The sequence below is a fragment of the Erinaceus europaeus genome, chromosome 1 (genome assembly GCF_950295315.1).
Source record: "Erinaceus europaeus chromosome 1, mEriEur2.1, whole genome shotgun sequence".
Classification (NCBI taxonomy): domain Eukaryota; kingdom Metazoa; phylum Chordata; class Mammalia; order Eulipotyphla; family Erinaceidae; genus Erinaceus; species Erinaceus europaeus.
In genome coordinates, this window is record NC_080162.1 from 53,635,058 (window position 1) to 53,654,365 (window position 19,308).

Sequence of the window (19,308 nt, forward strand, 5' to 3'; positions counted from 1 at the left end):
GTAATATGTGCACTTAACCAGATGCACCACTGCCTGGTCCCTCTTTCATCTTTCTTTTTTTTTAAATTTTTTTTTATTTCTTTATTGGGGAATTAATGTTTTACATTCAACAATAAATACAATAGTTTGTACATGCATAACATTCCCCAGTTTCCCATTTAACAATACAACCCCCACTATGTCATTTATCATCCTTCATGGACCTGTATTCTCCCCACCCACCCCAGAGTCTTTTACTTTGGTGTAATACTCCAATTCCATTTCAGGTTCGACTTGTGTTTTCTTTTCTAATCTTGTTTTTCAACTTTGGCCTGAGAGTGAGATCATCCCGTATTCATCCTTCTGTTTCTGACTTATTTCACTCAACATGATTTTTTCAAGGTCCATCCAAGATGGGCTGAAAATGGTGAAGTCACCATTTTTTACAGCTGAGTAGTATTCCATTGTGTATATATACCACAACTTGCTCAGCCACTCATCTGTTGTTGGACACCTGGGTTGCTTCCAGGTTTTGGCTATTACAAATTGTGCTGCCAAGAACATATGTGTACACAGATCTTTTTGGATGGATGTGTTGGGTTCCTTAGGATATATCCCCAGGAGAGGGATTGCAGGGTCATAGGGTAGGTCCATTTCTAGCCTTCTGCGAGTTCTCCAGACTGTTCTCCACAGAGGTTGGACCAATTGACATTCCCACCAGCAGTGCAGGAGGGTTCCTTTGACCCCACACCCTCTCTAGCATTTGCTGCTATTACCTTTTCTGATGTATGACAGTCGTCTCACAGGAGTGAAGTGGTATCTCATTGTTGTCTTTATTTGCATTTCTCTGACAATCAGAGACTTGGAGCATTTTTTCATGTGTTTCTCAGCCTTTTGGATCTCTTCTGTGGTGAATATTCTGTCCAAGTTATCCCCCAATTTTTGGATGGGGTTATTTGTTGTCTTGTTGTTGAGTCTGGCAAGCTCTTTATATATGTTGGTTATTAAATTCTTGTCTGATGTATGGCATGTAAAGATCTTCTCCCATTCTGTGAGGGGTCTCTTGGTTTGGGTAGTGGTTTCTTTTGCTGTGAAGAAGCTTTTTAATTTGATGTAGTCCCATAGGTTTATACTTGCCTTAGTCTGCTTTTTAATTGGATTCGTTTCATTGAAAATGTCTTTAAAATTTATGCAGAAAAGAGTTCTGCCAATATTTTCCTCTAAGTATTTGATAGTTTGTGGTCTAACATCCAAGTCCTTGATCCACTTGGAATTTACTTTTGTATTTGGTGAAATACAGTGATTCAGTTTCATTCTTCTGCATGTTTCAACCCATTGTTTCCAACACCATTTGTTGAAGAGACTCTGCTTTCCCCATGTAATAGTCTGGGCCCCTTTGTCAAAGATTAGATGTCCATAGGTGTGGGGCCTCATTTCTGGGCTTGCAATTCTATTCCACTGGTCAGTGTGTCTATTCATGTTCCAGTACCAAGCAGTTTTGATGACAATGGCCCTATAATACAGTTTGAGATCTGGGAGTGTGATGCCTCCAGTTCTGTTCTTTTTTCTCAAGATTGTTTTGGCAATTCTAGGTCTTTTCTGGTTCCAGATAAACATTTGTAGCATTTTTTCTGTTCTCCTAAAAAATGTGCTTGGGATCTTGATGGGGATAGCATTAAATTTGTAGGTGGCTCTGGGTAATATATTCATTTTGATGATGTTAATTCTTCCAGCCCTTGAACATGGAATATCTTTCCACTTCTTTGTGTCTTTTTCAATTTCTTTGAGTAGTGACTCATAATTTTCAGAATACAAGTCTTTCACTTCTTTGGTTAGGTTTACTCCTAGATATTTTATTGTTTTTGTTGCTATAGTAAAAGGAATTGATTTCTGGATTTCAATTTCTTCTAACTTAGTGTTTGCATAGAGGAATGCCACTGACTTTTGAATGTTAATTTTGTAGCCTGATACCTTACTGTATTGCCTGATGATTTCCAAAAGGTTCTTGCTGGATTCCTTAGGTTTTTCCATGTATACTATCATGTCATCTGCAAATAAGGAGAGTTTTGACTTCTTCTCTTCCAATCTGTATCCCTTGAATTCCTTGCTCCTGCCTGATTGCTATGGCAAGAACTTCCAACACTATATTGAATAGTAATGGTGATAGAGGGCAGCCCTGTCTAGTACCTGATCTGAGGGGAAATGCTTCCAGTTTTTCACCATTGAGTATGATGTTGTCTGTAGGTTTGCTATATATATATATAGACTCCACTATCTTGAGGAATTTTCCATCTATTCCCATTTTTTGTAGCATTTTGATCATAAAGGGATGTTGTATTTTGTCAAAGGCTTTCTCTGCATCTATTGATATGACCATGTGGTTTTTGGTCTTGCTTTTGTTGATGTGGTAGATCACATTGATTGATTTACGTATATTAAACCAACCTTGCATGCCTGGGATAAACCCCACTTGGTCATGATGAACAATCTTTTTGATATACTGCTGTATCCGGTTGGCCAGAATTTTGTTCAGTATTTTTGCATCTGTGTTCATCAGAGATATTGGTCTGTAGTTTTCTTTTTTGGTTGTGTCCCTGTCTGCTTTTGGTATCAGGGTGATGTTGGCTTCATAGAAGCTGGCAGGGACTATTCCAGTGTCTTCAATCTTCTGGAAGACTTTTAAAAGTAGAGGTATTAGTTCTTCTTTGAAGGTTTTGTAGAATTCCTTTGTAAAACCATCTGGTCCAGGACTTTTATTTTTGGGGAGATTTTTGATAACTGTTTCAGTTTCATTAGCTGTGATGGGCCTGTTCATGTTATCCACTTCCTCTTTACTTAGTTTTGGAAGTTGGTAGGTATCTAGGAAATCATCCATTTCTTCCAGGTTCTCTAGCTTGGTGGCATATAGTTGTTCATAGAAGCCTCGCATGATATGTTGAATTTCTGCGGTGTCTGTTGTGATATCTCCTCTTTCATTTACTATCCGATTTATTTGGGTCTTCTCCCTTTTTTGTTTTGTGAGTCTGGCTAAAGGTTTGTCGATTTTGTTTACTCTTTCGAAGAACCAACATTTACTTTCGTTGATCTTTTGTATGGTTTTCCTGTTCTCAATGTTATTTATTTCTGCCCTAACTTTAGTGATTTCTGTCTGTCCTTCTGGTTGCTTTAGGGTTCCTTTGTTGTTCTTCTTCTAGGTCTTTAAAAGATGTGCAATCAGGCTGTTTATTTGTGCTTTTTCTTGTTTCCTAATGTGTGCTTTTATAGCTATGAACTTCCCTCTTAGGACTGATGTAGTTGTGTCCCAAATATTTTGATAGCTTGTGTCTTCATTTTCATTGAACTCTTAAAACATTTTGATTTCTTCCTTGATTTCTTCTTTGACCCAGAAGTTGTTAAGAAGTGTACTGTTGAGCTTTCACATTTTGGGACTGTTACTAATCTTTTGTTGATTGTTAAGTGTTAGTTTAATTCCACTGTGGTCTAAGAAGATGCTTGGGATGATTTCAATGCTCTTGAGTTGGTTGATGCTGTCTTTGTGGCCAACATATGGTCTATCCTTGAGAATGATCCATGTGGATTTGAGTAAAATGTGTATTCCAGTTTCTTGGGATGAATGACTCTGAAAATGTCCAATAGTTCTAGTTTATCTATCTCTTCATTTAGCTCCCTTATGTCTTTATTGATTTTCTGCCTGGATGATCTGTCAAGTTGAGAGAGTGAGGTGTTGAAGTCCCCTACTATCATTGTGTTACTGTTAATATATTGCTGTAGCTCTTTCAGTAGAAGTTTGATGTATTTAGATGCATAGATGTAATAATTGTTAAGTCCTCTTGATTGACTGATCCTCTGAGCATTAAGTAGTGTCCATTACTATCTTTTTTAATCTTACCTATTTTAAAGTCTATCATGTCAGATATGAGAATAGCTGCTCCTGCCCTTTTTTGTGGGCCATTGGCTTGTATGATAGTTTTCCATCCTTTCACTTTAAGTCTGTGTTTGTCTTGCTGAGTTGGGTGGGTTTCCTGTAGACAGCATATTGTAGGGTTGTGTTTTCTGATCCATCTTCCTACTCTGTGTCTTTTAATAGGTGAATTCAGGCCATTGACATTTATTGATATCAAAGATTGAAGATATTTTAACACTATTCTTGTAGAGTTTTAGATGTTTTGATATATGTCCTATTTGTGGTGGTCTGGTTGTTTATAGGAGACCTTTCAGAACTTCTTTCAGGGCAGGCTTGGTGATGGTTGATTCCTTCAACTGTTGTTTGTCTGAGAAGGTTTTGATGCCTCCATCTAGTCTGAATGACAGTCTAGCAGGATATAGTATTCTTGGTTGAAAGCCTTTCTCATTGAGCACTGGATAGATATCTTGCCATTCTCTTCTGGCCTGTAGTGTTTGTATGGAGAAGTCTGCTGCTAGTCTTATGGGTTTTCCTTTGTAGGTGACTCTTTGTTTTTCTCTTGCAGCCTTGAGGATCCTTTCTTTATCCTTATTCCTTTCCATTCTAAGTATGATATGTCTTGGTGTCTTTAGGTCTTGGTTAATTCTATTCGGGACCCTCTGGGCTTCTTGAATTTTTATGTCTTTGATGTTGTCTAGACTAGAGAAGTTTTCAGCTATTATGGCCTGGAAAATGCTTTCTTCCTCTCCTTCTTTCTTCCTCTGTTCTACCAATAATGCGTATATTGTTTCTTTTGAAGTCATCCCTTAGGACTCTGTTGTTGTTTTCAGCATCTCTTAATCTCTTTTTGAGATCTCTTACTTCTTTTTTAGTTGTCTCTAATTCATCCTCAATCTTGCTAATTCTGTCTTCAGCCTCATAGATTCTATTCTCTCTGCCCTCTACTGTTTTCTGGAGTTCATCTATTTTGTTGCCCTGCTGTGATACTGTTTTAGCTTCTTCAGCTGGTTGCATTCTTAGCTCAGCGATTTTAGCTTTCAGCTCTCTAATAACCATGAGATAATTATCATTTTCTTCCATATTCTCATTTGTTGTTCCTGCATTTCTGATTACAATTTTTTCAAATTTTTTACTCACTTCTGTTATTATTTCCTTAGCTAATGTTTGGATGTTGAACTCGTTATTTTGTGCTTCACCCTCTGGAGGACTTTTAGCTGGACTCTTATCCTGGTTCAGTTCTCCAATATTTTTTTCTTGTTGTTTTAACCATTTTATATATTATGTTATGAGTTCCCTTTATCAGTACTTTTCAAATTATTGATCACTATTGCCTGGATTGACTTGTGTCTAAGTAAGTTAATTAAAGGGTTCACAGTGGTAGAATTGAACGGTTGTTTCAATCCCTGAGTTGGAGCTCAGTGGTTTAAAAGCCTCTTTCTTTTTTTTCTTCCCTGTAGGCTATGGGAGCCTGAGGGCTTTTAAACTATCAATAGGCTTCTTAGCTTAATCACTGACTCCTGACCAAGAGATAAAGCAGGGTGTGGCAGAGATAATCCAGTGGTTATGCAAAGAGACTTTCACAGCCCTTCAGCTATGCCACTGAGGTATAGGTCTTCTCCTGAGTTTGTTGGTTAGATCTCTGTCCCCTGGTGTCCCTTCCTGTCGCTGCTCCAGATTCTGAGGGTAGTAGCAGTGGAGACTCAGAGTTGCACTTGTTGAGTTTTTGGGGAGTCCTCTCCTCCCTTAAGCTGTCTCCTTGTTGGTGGAGCAGACTGGAGGTGGTGTCTCAACTGATAAACTGCTAAACTGTTAGCAGTCACTTAATCTCTCCTTAGGCTCCTCTCTCCTCTCTGTCACCAGCCACACGTGTTTGTACTCACGGGTGATTTACTGGGTTCCTGTGGTCATTCTAGTCCTGTCTTGTTTCGGTCCCGGGTGGTCTCCTTTGGTATTCCTAGTTGATCTGGGAGAGGAGAGGAGAGGAGGGGAGGGGAGGGGAGGGGATCTGCTGCTCATAGCTCTGCCTCCGGAAGTCCTAATTTTTTTTAAATTTTCTCTTATTTATTGGATAGAGACAGCCAGAAATCAGGAGGGATGGGGCTGATAGAGAGGGAGAGAGACATAGAGACACCTGCAGCCCTGCTTCATGACTCATGAAGCTTTCCCCCTGCATGTGGGGACCGGGGGTCGAACCTGGGTCCTTGCACATTGTAATATGTGCACTCAACCAGATGTGCCACCACCTGGCCCTCCTCTTTCATCTTTCTATGAGAGAAAAGTTATTATTCTTTTTTGAATGTTTGGTCGAATTCACTAGTGATATATGTATTTGATTGCCTCATTAGTAGTAGATTTTCTATGTCTTCATGATGTAGTCATGGTAAGTTGTATGCTTCTAGAAACATATCCATAGTCTATGTTGTCCAGTTGTCATACTAGTTACTATGACACATTATTATTGTGTCAGTTACATTTTCTCTTTCATTTCTGATACTGAGATTTATTTATTTATTCAGGATTATCTACCAATCCTAGTGGCCATTTTTTCTCTTTTTCTTTGTTATTTATGATAAAGACAGAAATTGAGAAGAGGGGCCAGGTGGTGGCTCACCTGGTTGAGCACACATGTTAACAATGTGCAAGGACCTGGGTTTGAGCTCCCAAACCCCCCCCCCCACCTGTAGGGGGAAAGCTTTACAAGTGGTAAAGCAGGGCTGCCAGTGTCTCTTGGTCTCAGTTCCTTTCTATCTCCCCTTTCCTCTCTATTTCTGGCTGTCTTTATTCAATAATAAAGATGGGCGGGGGAGAAGAAATTGAGAGGAAAGGAGGGAGAAGAGAGAAAGAGGGGCACCTGTAGTACTGCTCCACCAATAATGAAACTAATCACTGCTGATAGGGACAAGGGGTTTCTTCCTGGTTTCTGGAGCATGGTAATATGTGCCCTCTACCAGGTGTGCCACCACCCAGCCTAGTCTCTCAATTAACATATCTATTTACTTACTAGGGCCATTAAACCACAAAGCCTTTTCTTTCAATTATAAATACAAATTAAAGTCCAGTGTCATTCTTTTTCACAAAGTTAATCATTGCCCTGAAATTGGTGCTTACCATTTCCCTTCCCTTTTTTCTATGCTTTCAGTATACGTGTATTTATCTCTAATCAATACCCAATTTTTTTTTCTATTTTTATAACTCTTTACATGGTATAGTAGGTGTATTTGCCTGCAATTTGTTTTTATTTAGGGGCTCAATGGTACACTTGTCACTTTTCTATCTGGCATTTCAGCTTGTGGATCTTTTATTAATACTTTCTGTGAGTTCTTTTTTCTTCCTAATTCATTTGACCCTTTATTTAAATGACTTTATTGAGATAGAATTTATATGGCAAAATATTCTTCAGCTTAAAGTGTACAGTTTAGTGGCATATATATGGGGGTATTGTGTGTTTGTGTGTGTATATTATACAGTAATTACTGTTATTTAATTTTAGAACATTTCTCAAAAGAAATACACTTATTTGTGGTCATTGATCTTCACTCTCAGGTTGAAGCTAATCTATTTCTGTTTTATGGATTTGTGTGGGTAGCCTAAAATTTTCATATAAATTGAGTCTTTTCATACTTTCATTTAGCACGACTGTTTCTGAAGTTCAGCCATGATGTTCCTGGTGGACTCTTAAATTCATATTTTTGCTGTTAAATATATATATTTGAGGAACTGCTATTTTCAAGTGACTTTAAATCATAACAGTAAAGGTCTGATAACACATTCCATAATTTACTGAATCTCTCAGAGGACAGATTGTATTTATTTATGGTGGTGTGGGGATTGAACCTGGGACTTCAGAGCCTCAGGCAGGAGAGTCTCTTTGCATAACCATCATGCTACCTACCCCCAACCCCTGAATCTCTAAGGAGAAAACACAGCTAATATTTATTACAAAAAGGTAGTTAAATGTCTTGAGGAGTGAATGTAGCACAGGTCTTTCTTTTTGAAGAACTCGGTGTAGTTGGGTTGAAATGATAAGTTAATTATATAATTATTCCATAAAATATATTAACTTATTTTTATAAGAAGGTACAAATGAATAAAAAGAAACTGGGGAAATGCAGAAAGAGGGCTTGTTTATTTCTTGGGGAATATGTATAAACTGTTAAAAAGTGAGTAAATCTTAATGATAGTCTACGTCCAAGATTTCAGGAAGTAAATGTTGATGGGGAGGATGAAACAGTGTGCAAAGGCAGTAAGAAATCATTGTTTTCCAGGAACATCAAAGAGATAGAAGCAACTAAAACAATTCTGTTGCAGGACAGAGAGACAAATGAAAGCCCAGACTTAGTGATGTTTACTTGCTGTGCCAATCATTGGTGAGAATGAGGCAAGATCAAGACACACAGCTGCATCTGTATTTTAGAAATCTTTGGGGCTGGGGAGATGACATAATGACTATGCAAAAGACTTCCATGCCCAACACTCCAAAGTCCCAGGTTTAATCACCATAAACCAGAGTTGAGCAGTGGTAAGGGGTGGGGGGTGGGAAGGAGGGGTGGTGGTGGTGGAGAAACCTTTGACAGCATAGCAAATGAGCTGGAAACAGGAGAGTTTAGAGATTAGGTAAAATCATGTGATGAATGTTCTGATCTTTTCATTGAGAGATGATGTGATGGTGGTCATGATAGTAGGGAAATGAAGTAGAGAAACAATATTCAAGATAAATTGTCAGGGTTTATTAGTAATTTGTGCTAAGGGAAGAGAACTATGATGACTCCTGTTATCTCTTGGACAACTAAACAGGTTTTAAAATTTGGTAAATATCACTCACAGAATTAAGATTAACTTGTTTTAAAAACTTTCTACAGAGTCAATAACTTCAGTTTATGGAATACTATATAACATTTTATAATTGGAAGATTACCTAATAAGTTTTATTTCCAATTCGAACTTGAAATAAAGTGATACAATGCAGAATGTGTTTAAGACTTGAAACAGTCAGTTTTTATTATTTTTTTATAGCCAAAAGAATGTAATGGTGTAAAGGTTCCTGTTGATGCCAGTAAACCTAACCCAAATGATGTGGAGTTTGATAATCTGTACTTGGATATGAATGGAATCATCCATCCCTGTACTCATCCTGAAGACAAGTATGTAACCTGCTCTTTATCATTGATAGCACATACTACAGAGGTATATTATATTACATTACTGTGTTTACTTTTCACCTTAGGCCAGCACCAAAAAATGAGGATGAAATGATGGTTGCAATTTTTGAGTACATTGACAGACTTTTCAATATTGTAAGACCAAGGCGACTTCTCTACATGGCAATAGATGGAGTTGTAAGTGTTAAAACAATGAAATTAGATGCCTTTGTTTTTGTTGTTGCTGTTTGTCCACGGTTTAGAATGAAAGCCAGCTCAATAATGAAAAATACTAACTGTGGAGAAAGCTTCATCCTTCCTTCAAACTTTTTTTTTTTTTTTTTTTGGTAACGTGTGCTCAACCAGGAGTGCCACCGCCCGCACCCCACCTCAAATGTGTGTGTGTTTGTGTGTTTTGAGATGCTAGGGATGTTGGTGACTTTCCTTGCTTTGAATGCTTATCACTAAAGGGACCAGATTAAAACACACACACACACACACACACACACACACACACACACACACACACACACACACACACAGAAATAAAGAATGAAGGGGGATAGAGAGGGAGAAAAACATCGTTACCTGAAGCACTGCTCCACTGCTTATGACTCTTCCCTTGCAGATGGGGAACAGAGACTTGAATCTGGGTTTTGAGTATGGTAATGTGTGTTCTCAACCAGGTGCACTACTGCCTGGCTCCTTGGAATGGATTTTGAAACTGCAGAAAACTTTGGGACCTCAATTGTTAAGTGCTATTATCTTAACTGAATTTGTCTTTAGATTCTTTGTCTGAATTTAAGTTCTCAGGGTCTACTGTTATGAAAGTATTAGGGATATTTTCTGTTCTATTTCAGTGTATTAGTTTATGGGAACTGTGGGAACTGATTAAAAATAAAGATCTTGTGTTATTTTGAATAGTGTTATGTGAATAACAAATGCATGTTTTCAGGCACCGCGTGCAAAAATGAACCAGCAGCGATCAAGGAGGTTCAGAGCATCAAAAGAAGGAATGGAAGCGGCAGTAGAAAAGCAGCGAGTCAGGGAAGAAATACTGGCAAAAGGTAAAAATAAAAACTATGCATCTCAAAGTTAGAGTTTTTACAAGATGCATGCATTAAGGGGAACAGTGGCAACTTTTCCTTATGAATAGGTGACCTTTTCATTTAATTAAGACCCTAGGATACACAAGGACAATGTTCACTGTTGGAGGAAAAGTAGTTAATGAAATCTTTTGCTTCCATTAATAAGATTATTTTCACACTCACAGTCAAAGGGAAACTTGGGACAGGTGTAACTCTTAACCTGACTTTTTTTTTTCTGTCAAGTAGAAATATATTAATAATGATTTTCTTATAGATATTTGACTTAAATAAGTCTTGGTATTTTGCTTTTTGCTCTCCCTTGAAACTTGGTGTTATAAAGAAGCTCAGAATGTGATAATACATTTTTTAAAGACATGTGTGTGAGTTGGGGTGTGGTTGTAGGAACATGATTTGTTTGGTGTTTTGTTTCGTAAGGTAATATGATAGACCAGTAAAACCATTTTTTTTGCTTGTTTGTTTCAAGATAATTGCACTTAGCTGTTGAAAAAGTAGACACTGGGTGTAGTCAGTTCAGACCTGCAATTACATTAAGTTTTGTGTTTATTTCATTTGCTAAAAGTATATAAATACATAGTTATTTCAGCTGCAGCTTGTAAGTACTGCTCTAAAGCTTGTTTGCACTTACATAGAAAATTGTCTTTGATTTTAATATTTTCTTGAAATTGTGTATTGAAAACTTGTGAGGACCAGCAGATAGCTTATCCAGTCGAGTACACACTCCATCATGTGTAAGGATGTGAGTTCATGCCCCTGTAACCACATGGGAAACCCATGCACCCCATGCACGGCACCAAAACAGCTTCATGAATTGTAAAGCAGTACTGTGATGTGTGCCCCCCTCATTTATATATGTGTATGTACAGTCCACTGGTACCCAGAACCCAAAAGGAAGTGATGTATTGAAAGGAAACTAGTTATACTAAAGGGAGGAGGGTGTTTATCATTTTTATTTCTTATGTAAAATTGACAAACTCAGCATTTTAAGTTTGCTTTTCTGACATCTATCTTTTATGTATTATATTTGAAATTAGTACTAGAGGCTTTTACTTTTTACTATTGTCCTGGTTTAATATTAGGTAATTTCTACTTTTTATGGAGAGAACAAAACATTTCTTCTTTTTCTTTAGGTGGCTATCTTCCTCCAGAAGAAATAAAAGAAAGATTTGATAGCAACTGTATTACACCAGTAAGTAGTCTCATACTTTGCTAGCTATTGTTAACTCTTAAATGATAGGTTAATTTATTTCCTTATATCATTTTAGGGAACTGAGTTCATGGACAATCTTGCTAAATGCCTTCGCTATTACATAGCTGATCGTTTAAATAATGACCCTGGGTGGAAAAATTTGACAGTAAGTTTCACATTTCGGTACTTCAAAAAGATTGGGGTGATCATCCAAGGCTGTACTTTAATATGACTGATACTATTTGTCCTTTTTTCCCCCCATAAAATGTTAGTTGCCTGTCACAGGAAAGAGAAGATTCCAGGGTTATTAGAAATTGGATACCTAGCATGGCCCACAGTTGAATTTTCATTCAGTACCAATTTTGTCTTCCCACCATCACTGTAAAGCTTTGAAATGGGACTCAGAATTTTAAAAAGTATTTATGTGAAAAAGTAATTTTTAAGTAAAAGTTTCTATTAGAAATCAAAATATGGTGCAGTTCATGTTGGGGGAGTCTGCATTTAATGAATGGTTGTACTTTTAAATGGTTTAAATAAAGTTTAAATGAACTCTTATGTAATACTAGACACAAACTTATTTCCATATTAATTATGTGTGATGTACTTAATAGCTATCTTATTGATCCGTCTCAGGGCTTGTGTTGTGCATTGCTACCTTTGGGTAGTGGTGAGAATTGTTGAAGCTTGTGAAAAAAATATCAGGTTTTGAATTCCTCATAAGTTAATCACTGAAAATATTTTCAGACTTGTGTGTACACACACAACTTTTGAAAGAAAAATTTCCAGTTAATTGTAATTTAGTAGAATTAGCTTATTTTACTTTAAGGTAACTTTCTGTTTGCATAACCATTGTGCTACCCCCCCACAGTATCTTTCTGTTGAGTTTCAATCAAGCAAATTAGAGATAACCTGAAAGTCTTGAAAACTATTTTTGTAGGTTATTTTATCTGATGCTAGTGCTCCTGGTGAAGGAGAACATAAAATCATGGATTACATTAGAAGACAAAGAGGTAAAATCTGCTTATAAATATTTGATTGCAGTGATTCCCCCCTGTTCTCAGATGAAACATTATAAGACCCTCTGTGGGTAGTACTGAATATATACTGTTTTTTTTTTCCCTATATATGTATACCTAGCATTAAGTTTCATTTGTAGTGATTAATAATAACAACAGCAGAATAGAACAGTTTGTTACAGAGTACTATAATAAAAATTACTTGAGTGTCCATCCACATGTATCTTTCTTACTGCATGTAATAGTTTTAAACTAGATGAGCACAGAAAACAATACCATAAAGGGGGAGCTATTGTATATGCTCTGTTGAAAAATATATGACATTGTATTAGAAAATATTTGGTTAAATGTGATAGTCCTATAGTAGGACATTTATTTTAGTATGTATTTTTCCTCTTTAGCCCAACCTAACCATGACCCAAACACTCATCATTGCTTATGTGGAGCAGATGGTAAGTTTATTCTTTGGGATTTGATTCTCATGCTAAACCATAACACATCAGTTGATGTGAAGTAATGGATTATTCCTGGTTGCCATGAAATTTTAAAATACTTTGCTAATTTTATGTTTCAGAGGGAACTTGTATTTTGATTGTGTATTCTTACAGTATCATGTATTATTTAAAAATGCAATTTGTGCTGTTTCCTGGGAGTTAGTTGCTTGTTTTCTTTTTAGCTATGTTGCCTCTGTATCCTCATTTTGGTTTTTCTCTGTATTGGTGATTAGGACTTCAGTTGTGGTGAGGATCTTTTCAGAGTGTGCTCTGTTTAATGTTTTACTCTTCTTGATTAATAGCTGATCTCATTATGCTTGGCCTTGCTACACACGAACCCAACTTTACCATTATAAGAGAAGAATTCAAGCCAAACAAACCCAAACCGTGTGGTCTTTGTAATCAGTTTGGACATGAGGTCAAGGACTGTGAAGGGTTGCCAAGAGAGAAGAAGGGAAAGGTAAGAATTTTGAAGTGTTAGTTGTATCATTAAGAAAGAGAAATACATGTTTTTGTGATAAAATGTTTATGACATAAGATAAACCATTTTAGCCATTTTAAGTACGGTGACATTAAGCATATTTATGCTTCATTACTACTATATAATCTTATTAACCTGATTATTTTTTATTATTAGTTATTTTCAATTGATTTATGAACTAGATTCCAGGAGTATCGCTTTATGCCTAAATATAAATGTGTACAACTTAGCATACCCACCACCAAAGACTGCCTAATTTTTAAAATGTTCATATGGAACTATGTCTTTATTTATGTCTGCTTTTGCTCTGTGTGGAAATGTATCTTTTTTTAAGTGCTTTGATTCTCTATTTAGAAGTTTGGTGACTTTTTTTATAAAATTAATTTTATTGGATAGAAACAGAAATCGAGAGAAGAATAGGGCTAGGTTGTGGCACACCCAGTTAAGTGCACTTATAACCAAGCTTAAGGACTTGGGATTGAGCCCCTACTCCACCTGCAGGGGGCTCGGCTTCACAGCTAGTGAAGCAGGTTTGCAGGTGTCTGTCTTTCTCTCCCTCTTAATATCTCCCTGTTCTGTTCTTTCTAAATTCCTCTCCATCCTTTCTAATTTAAGAATAAAAAGAAAAAATAATAATATCAATAAGAATCAAAGGGAAAAAAAAAAAGGAAAAAATGTCATCCCACAACAGTGGATTCTTAGTGCCTGATGGCATTTAAAAAAAAAAAGGGACTGACGAAGACAAACGTATAGTACCAACCACTTCACTACTCGTGAAGTTTTTCCTCTGCAGATGGGGGCTGGGATTTGAACCTGGGTCATTGCATACTGTAATATGTGTGTTTAACCAGGTGTGCCATCACCTGGCCTCAGAAATGTATCTTTTATGGGGCTGGGTGGTAGTGTAGTTAAGTGCATATGGTGCCAAGCGCAAGGACTAGAGTAAGGATTTCGGGTCAAGCCCTCAGTTACCCACCTGCAGGGGGTTTACTTCATGGGCGGTGAAGCAGGTCAGCGGGTGTCTGTCTTTCTCTTCCCCTCTCTGTCTTTCTCTCTCAAGTTCTCTCTGACCTATCCAACACAACAACAGCAATGGCAACAGTAACAGTAATGACAACAACAAGAGCAACAAAATGGGAAAAAAATGGCCTCCAGAAGCAGTGGATTTGTAGTGTAGTCACTGAGCCCCAGCAATAACCCTGGAGGCAAAAGAAAAAAAAAGTATCTATAAGTAAAGATACATTTACTATAGATACATTTCTTTTTCTTTAATTTCTCAGTTTTTTTCTTTTTTATATATATTTATTCCCTGTTTGTTGCCCTTGTTTTATTGTTGTGGTTATTATTGTTTCTGTCGTTGTTGGATAGTACAAAGAGAAATGGACAGGAGGGGGAGAGAAGAATAAACACCTGCAGACCTGCTTTACTGCTTACGAATCGACTCCCCTTCAAGTGGGGAGCCGGGGGCTCAAACCGGGATCCTTATACCGGGCCTTCTGCTTTGTGCCACCTGCGCTTAACCTGCTGTGCTACCCCCAACTCCCCAAAATGTATCTTTTAAATTAAACACACATTCAAAAAGCATGCTTTTCACTTTTTTAAAAAAAACATAGCTTATATCTATATGAGGTTTACCTGTCAAAAGTTATGTTGCAATTGTACATAGCTTGTTTTTATAAATTTGTGTCAAATGGTTCTGGTCTTTGTTTTTCCCCTCTCTTATCTTTCCCCCTCTGTTTCATTGAGAAAATGCCACCTGATTTATAAGACTTGGTATTACATGAGTATGTTTTCAGTTGTGGGTAGTTTTGTTTGTTTTTTAAATTCTTTTTAAATTATATAATTTAAATATAATTTATATATATAATGATCGCTGCTGGTTCATTTTTGCACACGGTGCCTGACATGTATTTGATACTCACACAACACTATTCAAAATATCACAAGATCTTTATTTTGAATCAAGTGAATTTTGCTTTAGAAAAAGCCATGTTTGGTTGGAAAAAGTCACAACATTTATAGTAACCTTATTTAATCTTTACTTATAGCATGATGAATTTGCAGATAGTCTTCCATGTGCAGAAGGAGAGTTCATTTTCCTTCGTCTTAATGTTCTCCGAGAGGTATGTAGTAACAATCATTGAAATTGGAGCTATAAAGCAGGTACCCTTTGATAATTTCATTCTCTTTTGGTTGTAGTATTTGGAAAGAGAGCTTACCATGGCCAGCCTACCATTCACATTTGATATTGAGAGGAGCATTGATGACTGGGTCTTCATGTGTTTCTTTGTGGGAAATGACTTCCTTCCTCACCTGCCATCCTTAGAGATTAGGTATGTGTTTTTGTGTGGATTTTTAAACTGCTGCTTTAGCCTTCTTGCCACTACAGTGCATGCTGGTCCTAATGCACGATTTTTGTTTCATGATGGCAGGGAAGGTGCAATTGACCGTTTGGTTAACATATACAAAAATGTGGTACACAAAACTGGGGTAAGTTGATTCTTGAATAATTTCAAAAATAGAAATATTTGCTTTTATAAGAACATCATTTTACATTTATTTTATCACTTACAGGGTTACCTTACAGAAAGTGGTTATGTCAATCTGCAAAGAGTACAGATGATCATGTTAGCAGTTGGTGAAGTTGAGGATAGCATTTTTAAAAAGAGAAAGGATGATGAGGTAAAGTGTTTCTATTGCAGTAGCAAAATTGCTCCCATCTCTAATAGGTTATGATGGTCCTATGATTGTACTTTTAACCTCTTTTGAGTGTATTGTCATATCATTCAAACACATATGTAATGATAAGTGGTCAGTGTTTTGATTATTTTGTAAAGGTTGTGATGCTGTGTAGAACTGTTTATTGCAGTATAATTTTCTTCTCTTTATAATTTCTATTAAGATATGAATCCAAATATTTTTCTAAGCAACAGGATAAGAAATGAGGGTTCCAGAAGACCTTACTCATAGGTAGCACTTAAGAAGGGCTGGGGAGATAGCATAATGGTTATGTAAAAAGCCTTTCATGTGCGAGGCAACAAAGGTCCCAGGTTCAATCCCCAGTACCAGTAAGCCAGAGCTGAGTGGTGCTCTGGTAAAATAATAATAATAATAATTAATAAATAAGATAATGCAAAACCAAACTGTAATTAGCTCTGATCTACTGTAGCAGATCCAAGGACTATAAAGGGGGAAGAAAGTGGGTTGATGGTGTAAAGGAAGGAAATTGAGGACGCAATGGCTTATAGTAGAGGAAGATAACAAATTAGTGAAGATATGGTGAGAGATAAGAAACTACACACCACGGGGGCCAGGTGTTAGTGCATCAGGTTAAGTGCACATGACTCCAGGACTGGTGTAAGGACCCCTGTTTAAGCCCGCATCGCCCCACTGCAGGGTGTTGCTTCACAAGCAGTAAAGTAGGTGTGCAGATATCTTATCTTTCTCTCTCCCTCTCTGTTTTCCTCTCTTTTCTCAATCTCTCTGTCCTATCCAACAACAATGATAGCAATAACAACAGTTAACAACAATGATAAACAACAAGGGCAACAAATGGGGAAGAAAATGGCCTCCAGGAACAGTGGATTCATAGTGCAGGCACTGAACCCCAGCAATAACCTTGGTGGCAAAAAAAAAAAAATCACATGGCTGTTATGAGTGGGAATAACAACATACTATTGAAATAGAACTTCATGATCTGACTCTAAAAGATGTCAGTGTGTCTAATAAGATTTTACATTTTCCCAAACTTTATATAGCTAGTGATTTTTTAAAAAATAATTTTGAGTACTATGTTATGTAATAGCAAATTTAAGAGCTGTTGGTAGAAGGGAGGTACTTCAGGTAATTTTTGTCCAAAGTCTTTAAACTTGATAATCTGTGGTGGTAAACATTTTTCACAGGTACAATTCAGATAACAGAACTGATTTTGTGTGGGGTATGAAATGTCTGTCAAAACAAGTTTTAAAAATCAATTTTTTAAAACTTACATATGGGCTCCATTTAACTTGCTGTTTTTACTTAAGAAGATAAATTTTGTACTGCTTGGTATGACAGTGACTATTAGAATAATCTCTTTATGTGATTTTAACAGAATTTATACCATTAAATATTGTGTATTAGAGGAAAATGTATGGGATTTGTGCTTCAGATCTTTCTTGGAATTTTTCTGGAAAGTGTGCACATAACTTTTGACAGATCCCAGTGAAGGTCCACGGCAAAAAAAAGGATTAAAAATCAGTAAAAAAAACAAAACAAAAAACCAGGTTTTCTGTTCTGCTTTTGTGTTACTTACAGCCACCCTCAGGTATAGGCAAATAGACCATCAGAATAGCCTAGGAATATATTTTTATTTAATATCACTTTATTTCAGTGAACGTTGATGTTAGTCTTTTGTCACAATTATGGTTCACTTATTCAGCAATATACCATGTGTCAGATCATACTTACAATATGACTGATACAATAAGAAATAAAATTTCTTGGGGGCCAGGCGGTGATGCACCTAGTTAAACGCACATATTACAGTGTACAAGGATCGGGGTTCAAGACCCTGGTCCCCACCTGCAGGGGGAAAGCTTCATGAGCAGTGAAGCAGGTGTGCAGGTGTCTCCCTCTCTATTTCCCCCTTCCCTCATAATTTCTCTCTGTCTCTATTCAAAATAAATAAAGATAAAAAAATTTAAAGAAAAAAGAAATAAATTTTCTTAAGCATATAAACTTGCACTCTTCTGGGGGAAGAAAAGCAACAAGCAGTAAAATTTAATAAACTCTGTAGTGTGTAGCCTAGTATTAGGAGGCCTAAGGACAATTAAATCAGGTAAAGAATTAGATGGGAAGGTGGCTGGAGAAAACCTTTTGAAGTGATCACTCTAAGTAGAGAGAGGCCTGATGGATAGATGGAAGTAAACCATGTAGGTTTTTACAGGCAGAGTGTTTCACACAAAAGAAATAGCCAATGCAAAGGGTTTAGGGTAGGAACATATATCCAGAACATGCACATAAAACCCTAGAGCTACTGTAGCAGCAGAGGATAGGGAAAAAGAAATTGTAATAGACAAGGTATAAAAAAGTGACAGAGGAGGGTCAGGTATAGTTGAATCATGTATCATTATACTTTACCTTTCATTCTGCATCACTGGAAGATGTTGAGTATAAGACTAATAAAATCTGCTGTGTTTTGTAAGAAAAGCATCTGATATTAACAGTGTGAAGAAAAGGTAGGAGGCTCTCCTGCCATAGTCCAAAAGAGTCAGAATAGTGGAGTTTGATTCCAGACATGTTTAGAAGATAGAACCAGTGAGATTGGCTACTGGATTAAATGTTTGGTATAAGAAGAAATAGCATCAAGAATCCTTCTAAGGTGTCTTGGGTGGTGGCACAGTGAAGAATGTGTTGGACTCTGAGCATATGGTCCCAGGTTCAGTCCCTGCCATCACATTTTGCTGAAATGGTACTCTGGTGTTCACTCACACACACTCTATAATCAATACAAATTTTTATTTTATTAAACGAGTGGCTCTAAGGTACATTGTCTGAGCCATAGTGATAAAACTGCAAGATTCAAAGATAGGTGTGGGGATTCCATCTTGAAGGAGTTTTTTAGACAACCAAGTAGATATTTTGAGTGGGGTAGGTCCTGAATGAGGACATATCAGCACATAGATAGCTTTAAAGTTGTAAAACTAAATGATTACTCCCATGAGCATAGAAAAGCAAAGTGGTCCAAGAAATGTCATCTGGAGGTTGAAGAGTTGAGGATTAAGTTACACAGGGTAAGAGAAGTAGCTATGTGAATGCAGTGCCCTGGAAGCCAGCTGAGAGGAGTGTGATTCAAAAGGGAAAGAATCCATTCACATGTGGACTGAAAAGTAATATATTTCAAACTCTGTAGGTTAATGGTGACTTGGTCAGTCACAAAGTTCATTAAAGATGGGAGCAAAAGCTTGATTTGGCAAGGGATACATAGCTTAATGGTAAAGCAAAGAGACTCATGCCTGAG

The 19,308-nt window shown here is 37.0% G+C and overlaps 1 protein-coding gene across 2 annotated transcripts in view; it reads left to right on the plus strand.

The window, feature by feature from the left end:
• Positions 1-19,308, plus strand: part of XRN2 (5'-3' exoribonuclease 2) — an 80,533-nt gene that overhangs the window by 11,514 nt on the left and 49,711 nt on the right. The window contains exons 2-13 of one of the 2 annotated variants that reach the window (XM_007525420.3): positions 8,897-9,024; positions 9,108-9,219; positions 9,977-10,088; positions 11,258-11,316; positions 11,393-11,482; positions 12,254-12,326; positions 12,734-12,784; positions 13,129-13,286; positions 15,356-15,430; positions 15,507-15,640; positions 15,740-15,797; positions 15,882-15,989. In XM_007525420.3, coding sequence (XP_007525482.1) covers positions 8,897-9,024; positions 9,108-9,219; positions 9,977-10,088; positions 11,258-11,316; positions 11,393-11,482; positions 12,254-12,326; positions 12,734-12,784; positions 13,129-13,286; positions 15,356-15,430; positions 15,507-15,640; positions 15,740-15,797; positions 15,882-15,989 — 1,158 coding nt within the window. The remainder of the gene's footprint in view (positions 1-8,896; positions 9,025-9,107; positions 9,220-9,976; positions 10,089-11,257; positions 11,317-11,392; positions 11,483-12,253; positions 12,327-12,733; positions 12,785-13,128; positions 13,287-15,355; positions 15,431-15,506; positions 15,641-15,739; positions 15,798-15,881; positions 15,990-19,308) is intronic. The other variant, XM_060186154.1, reaches the window with a different exon arrangement.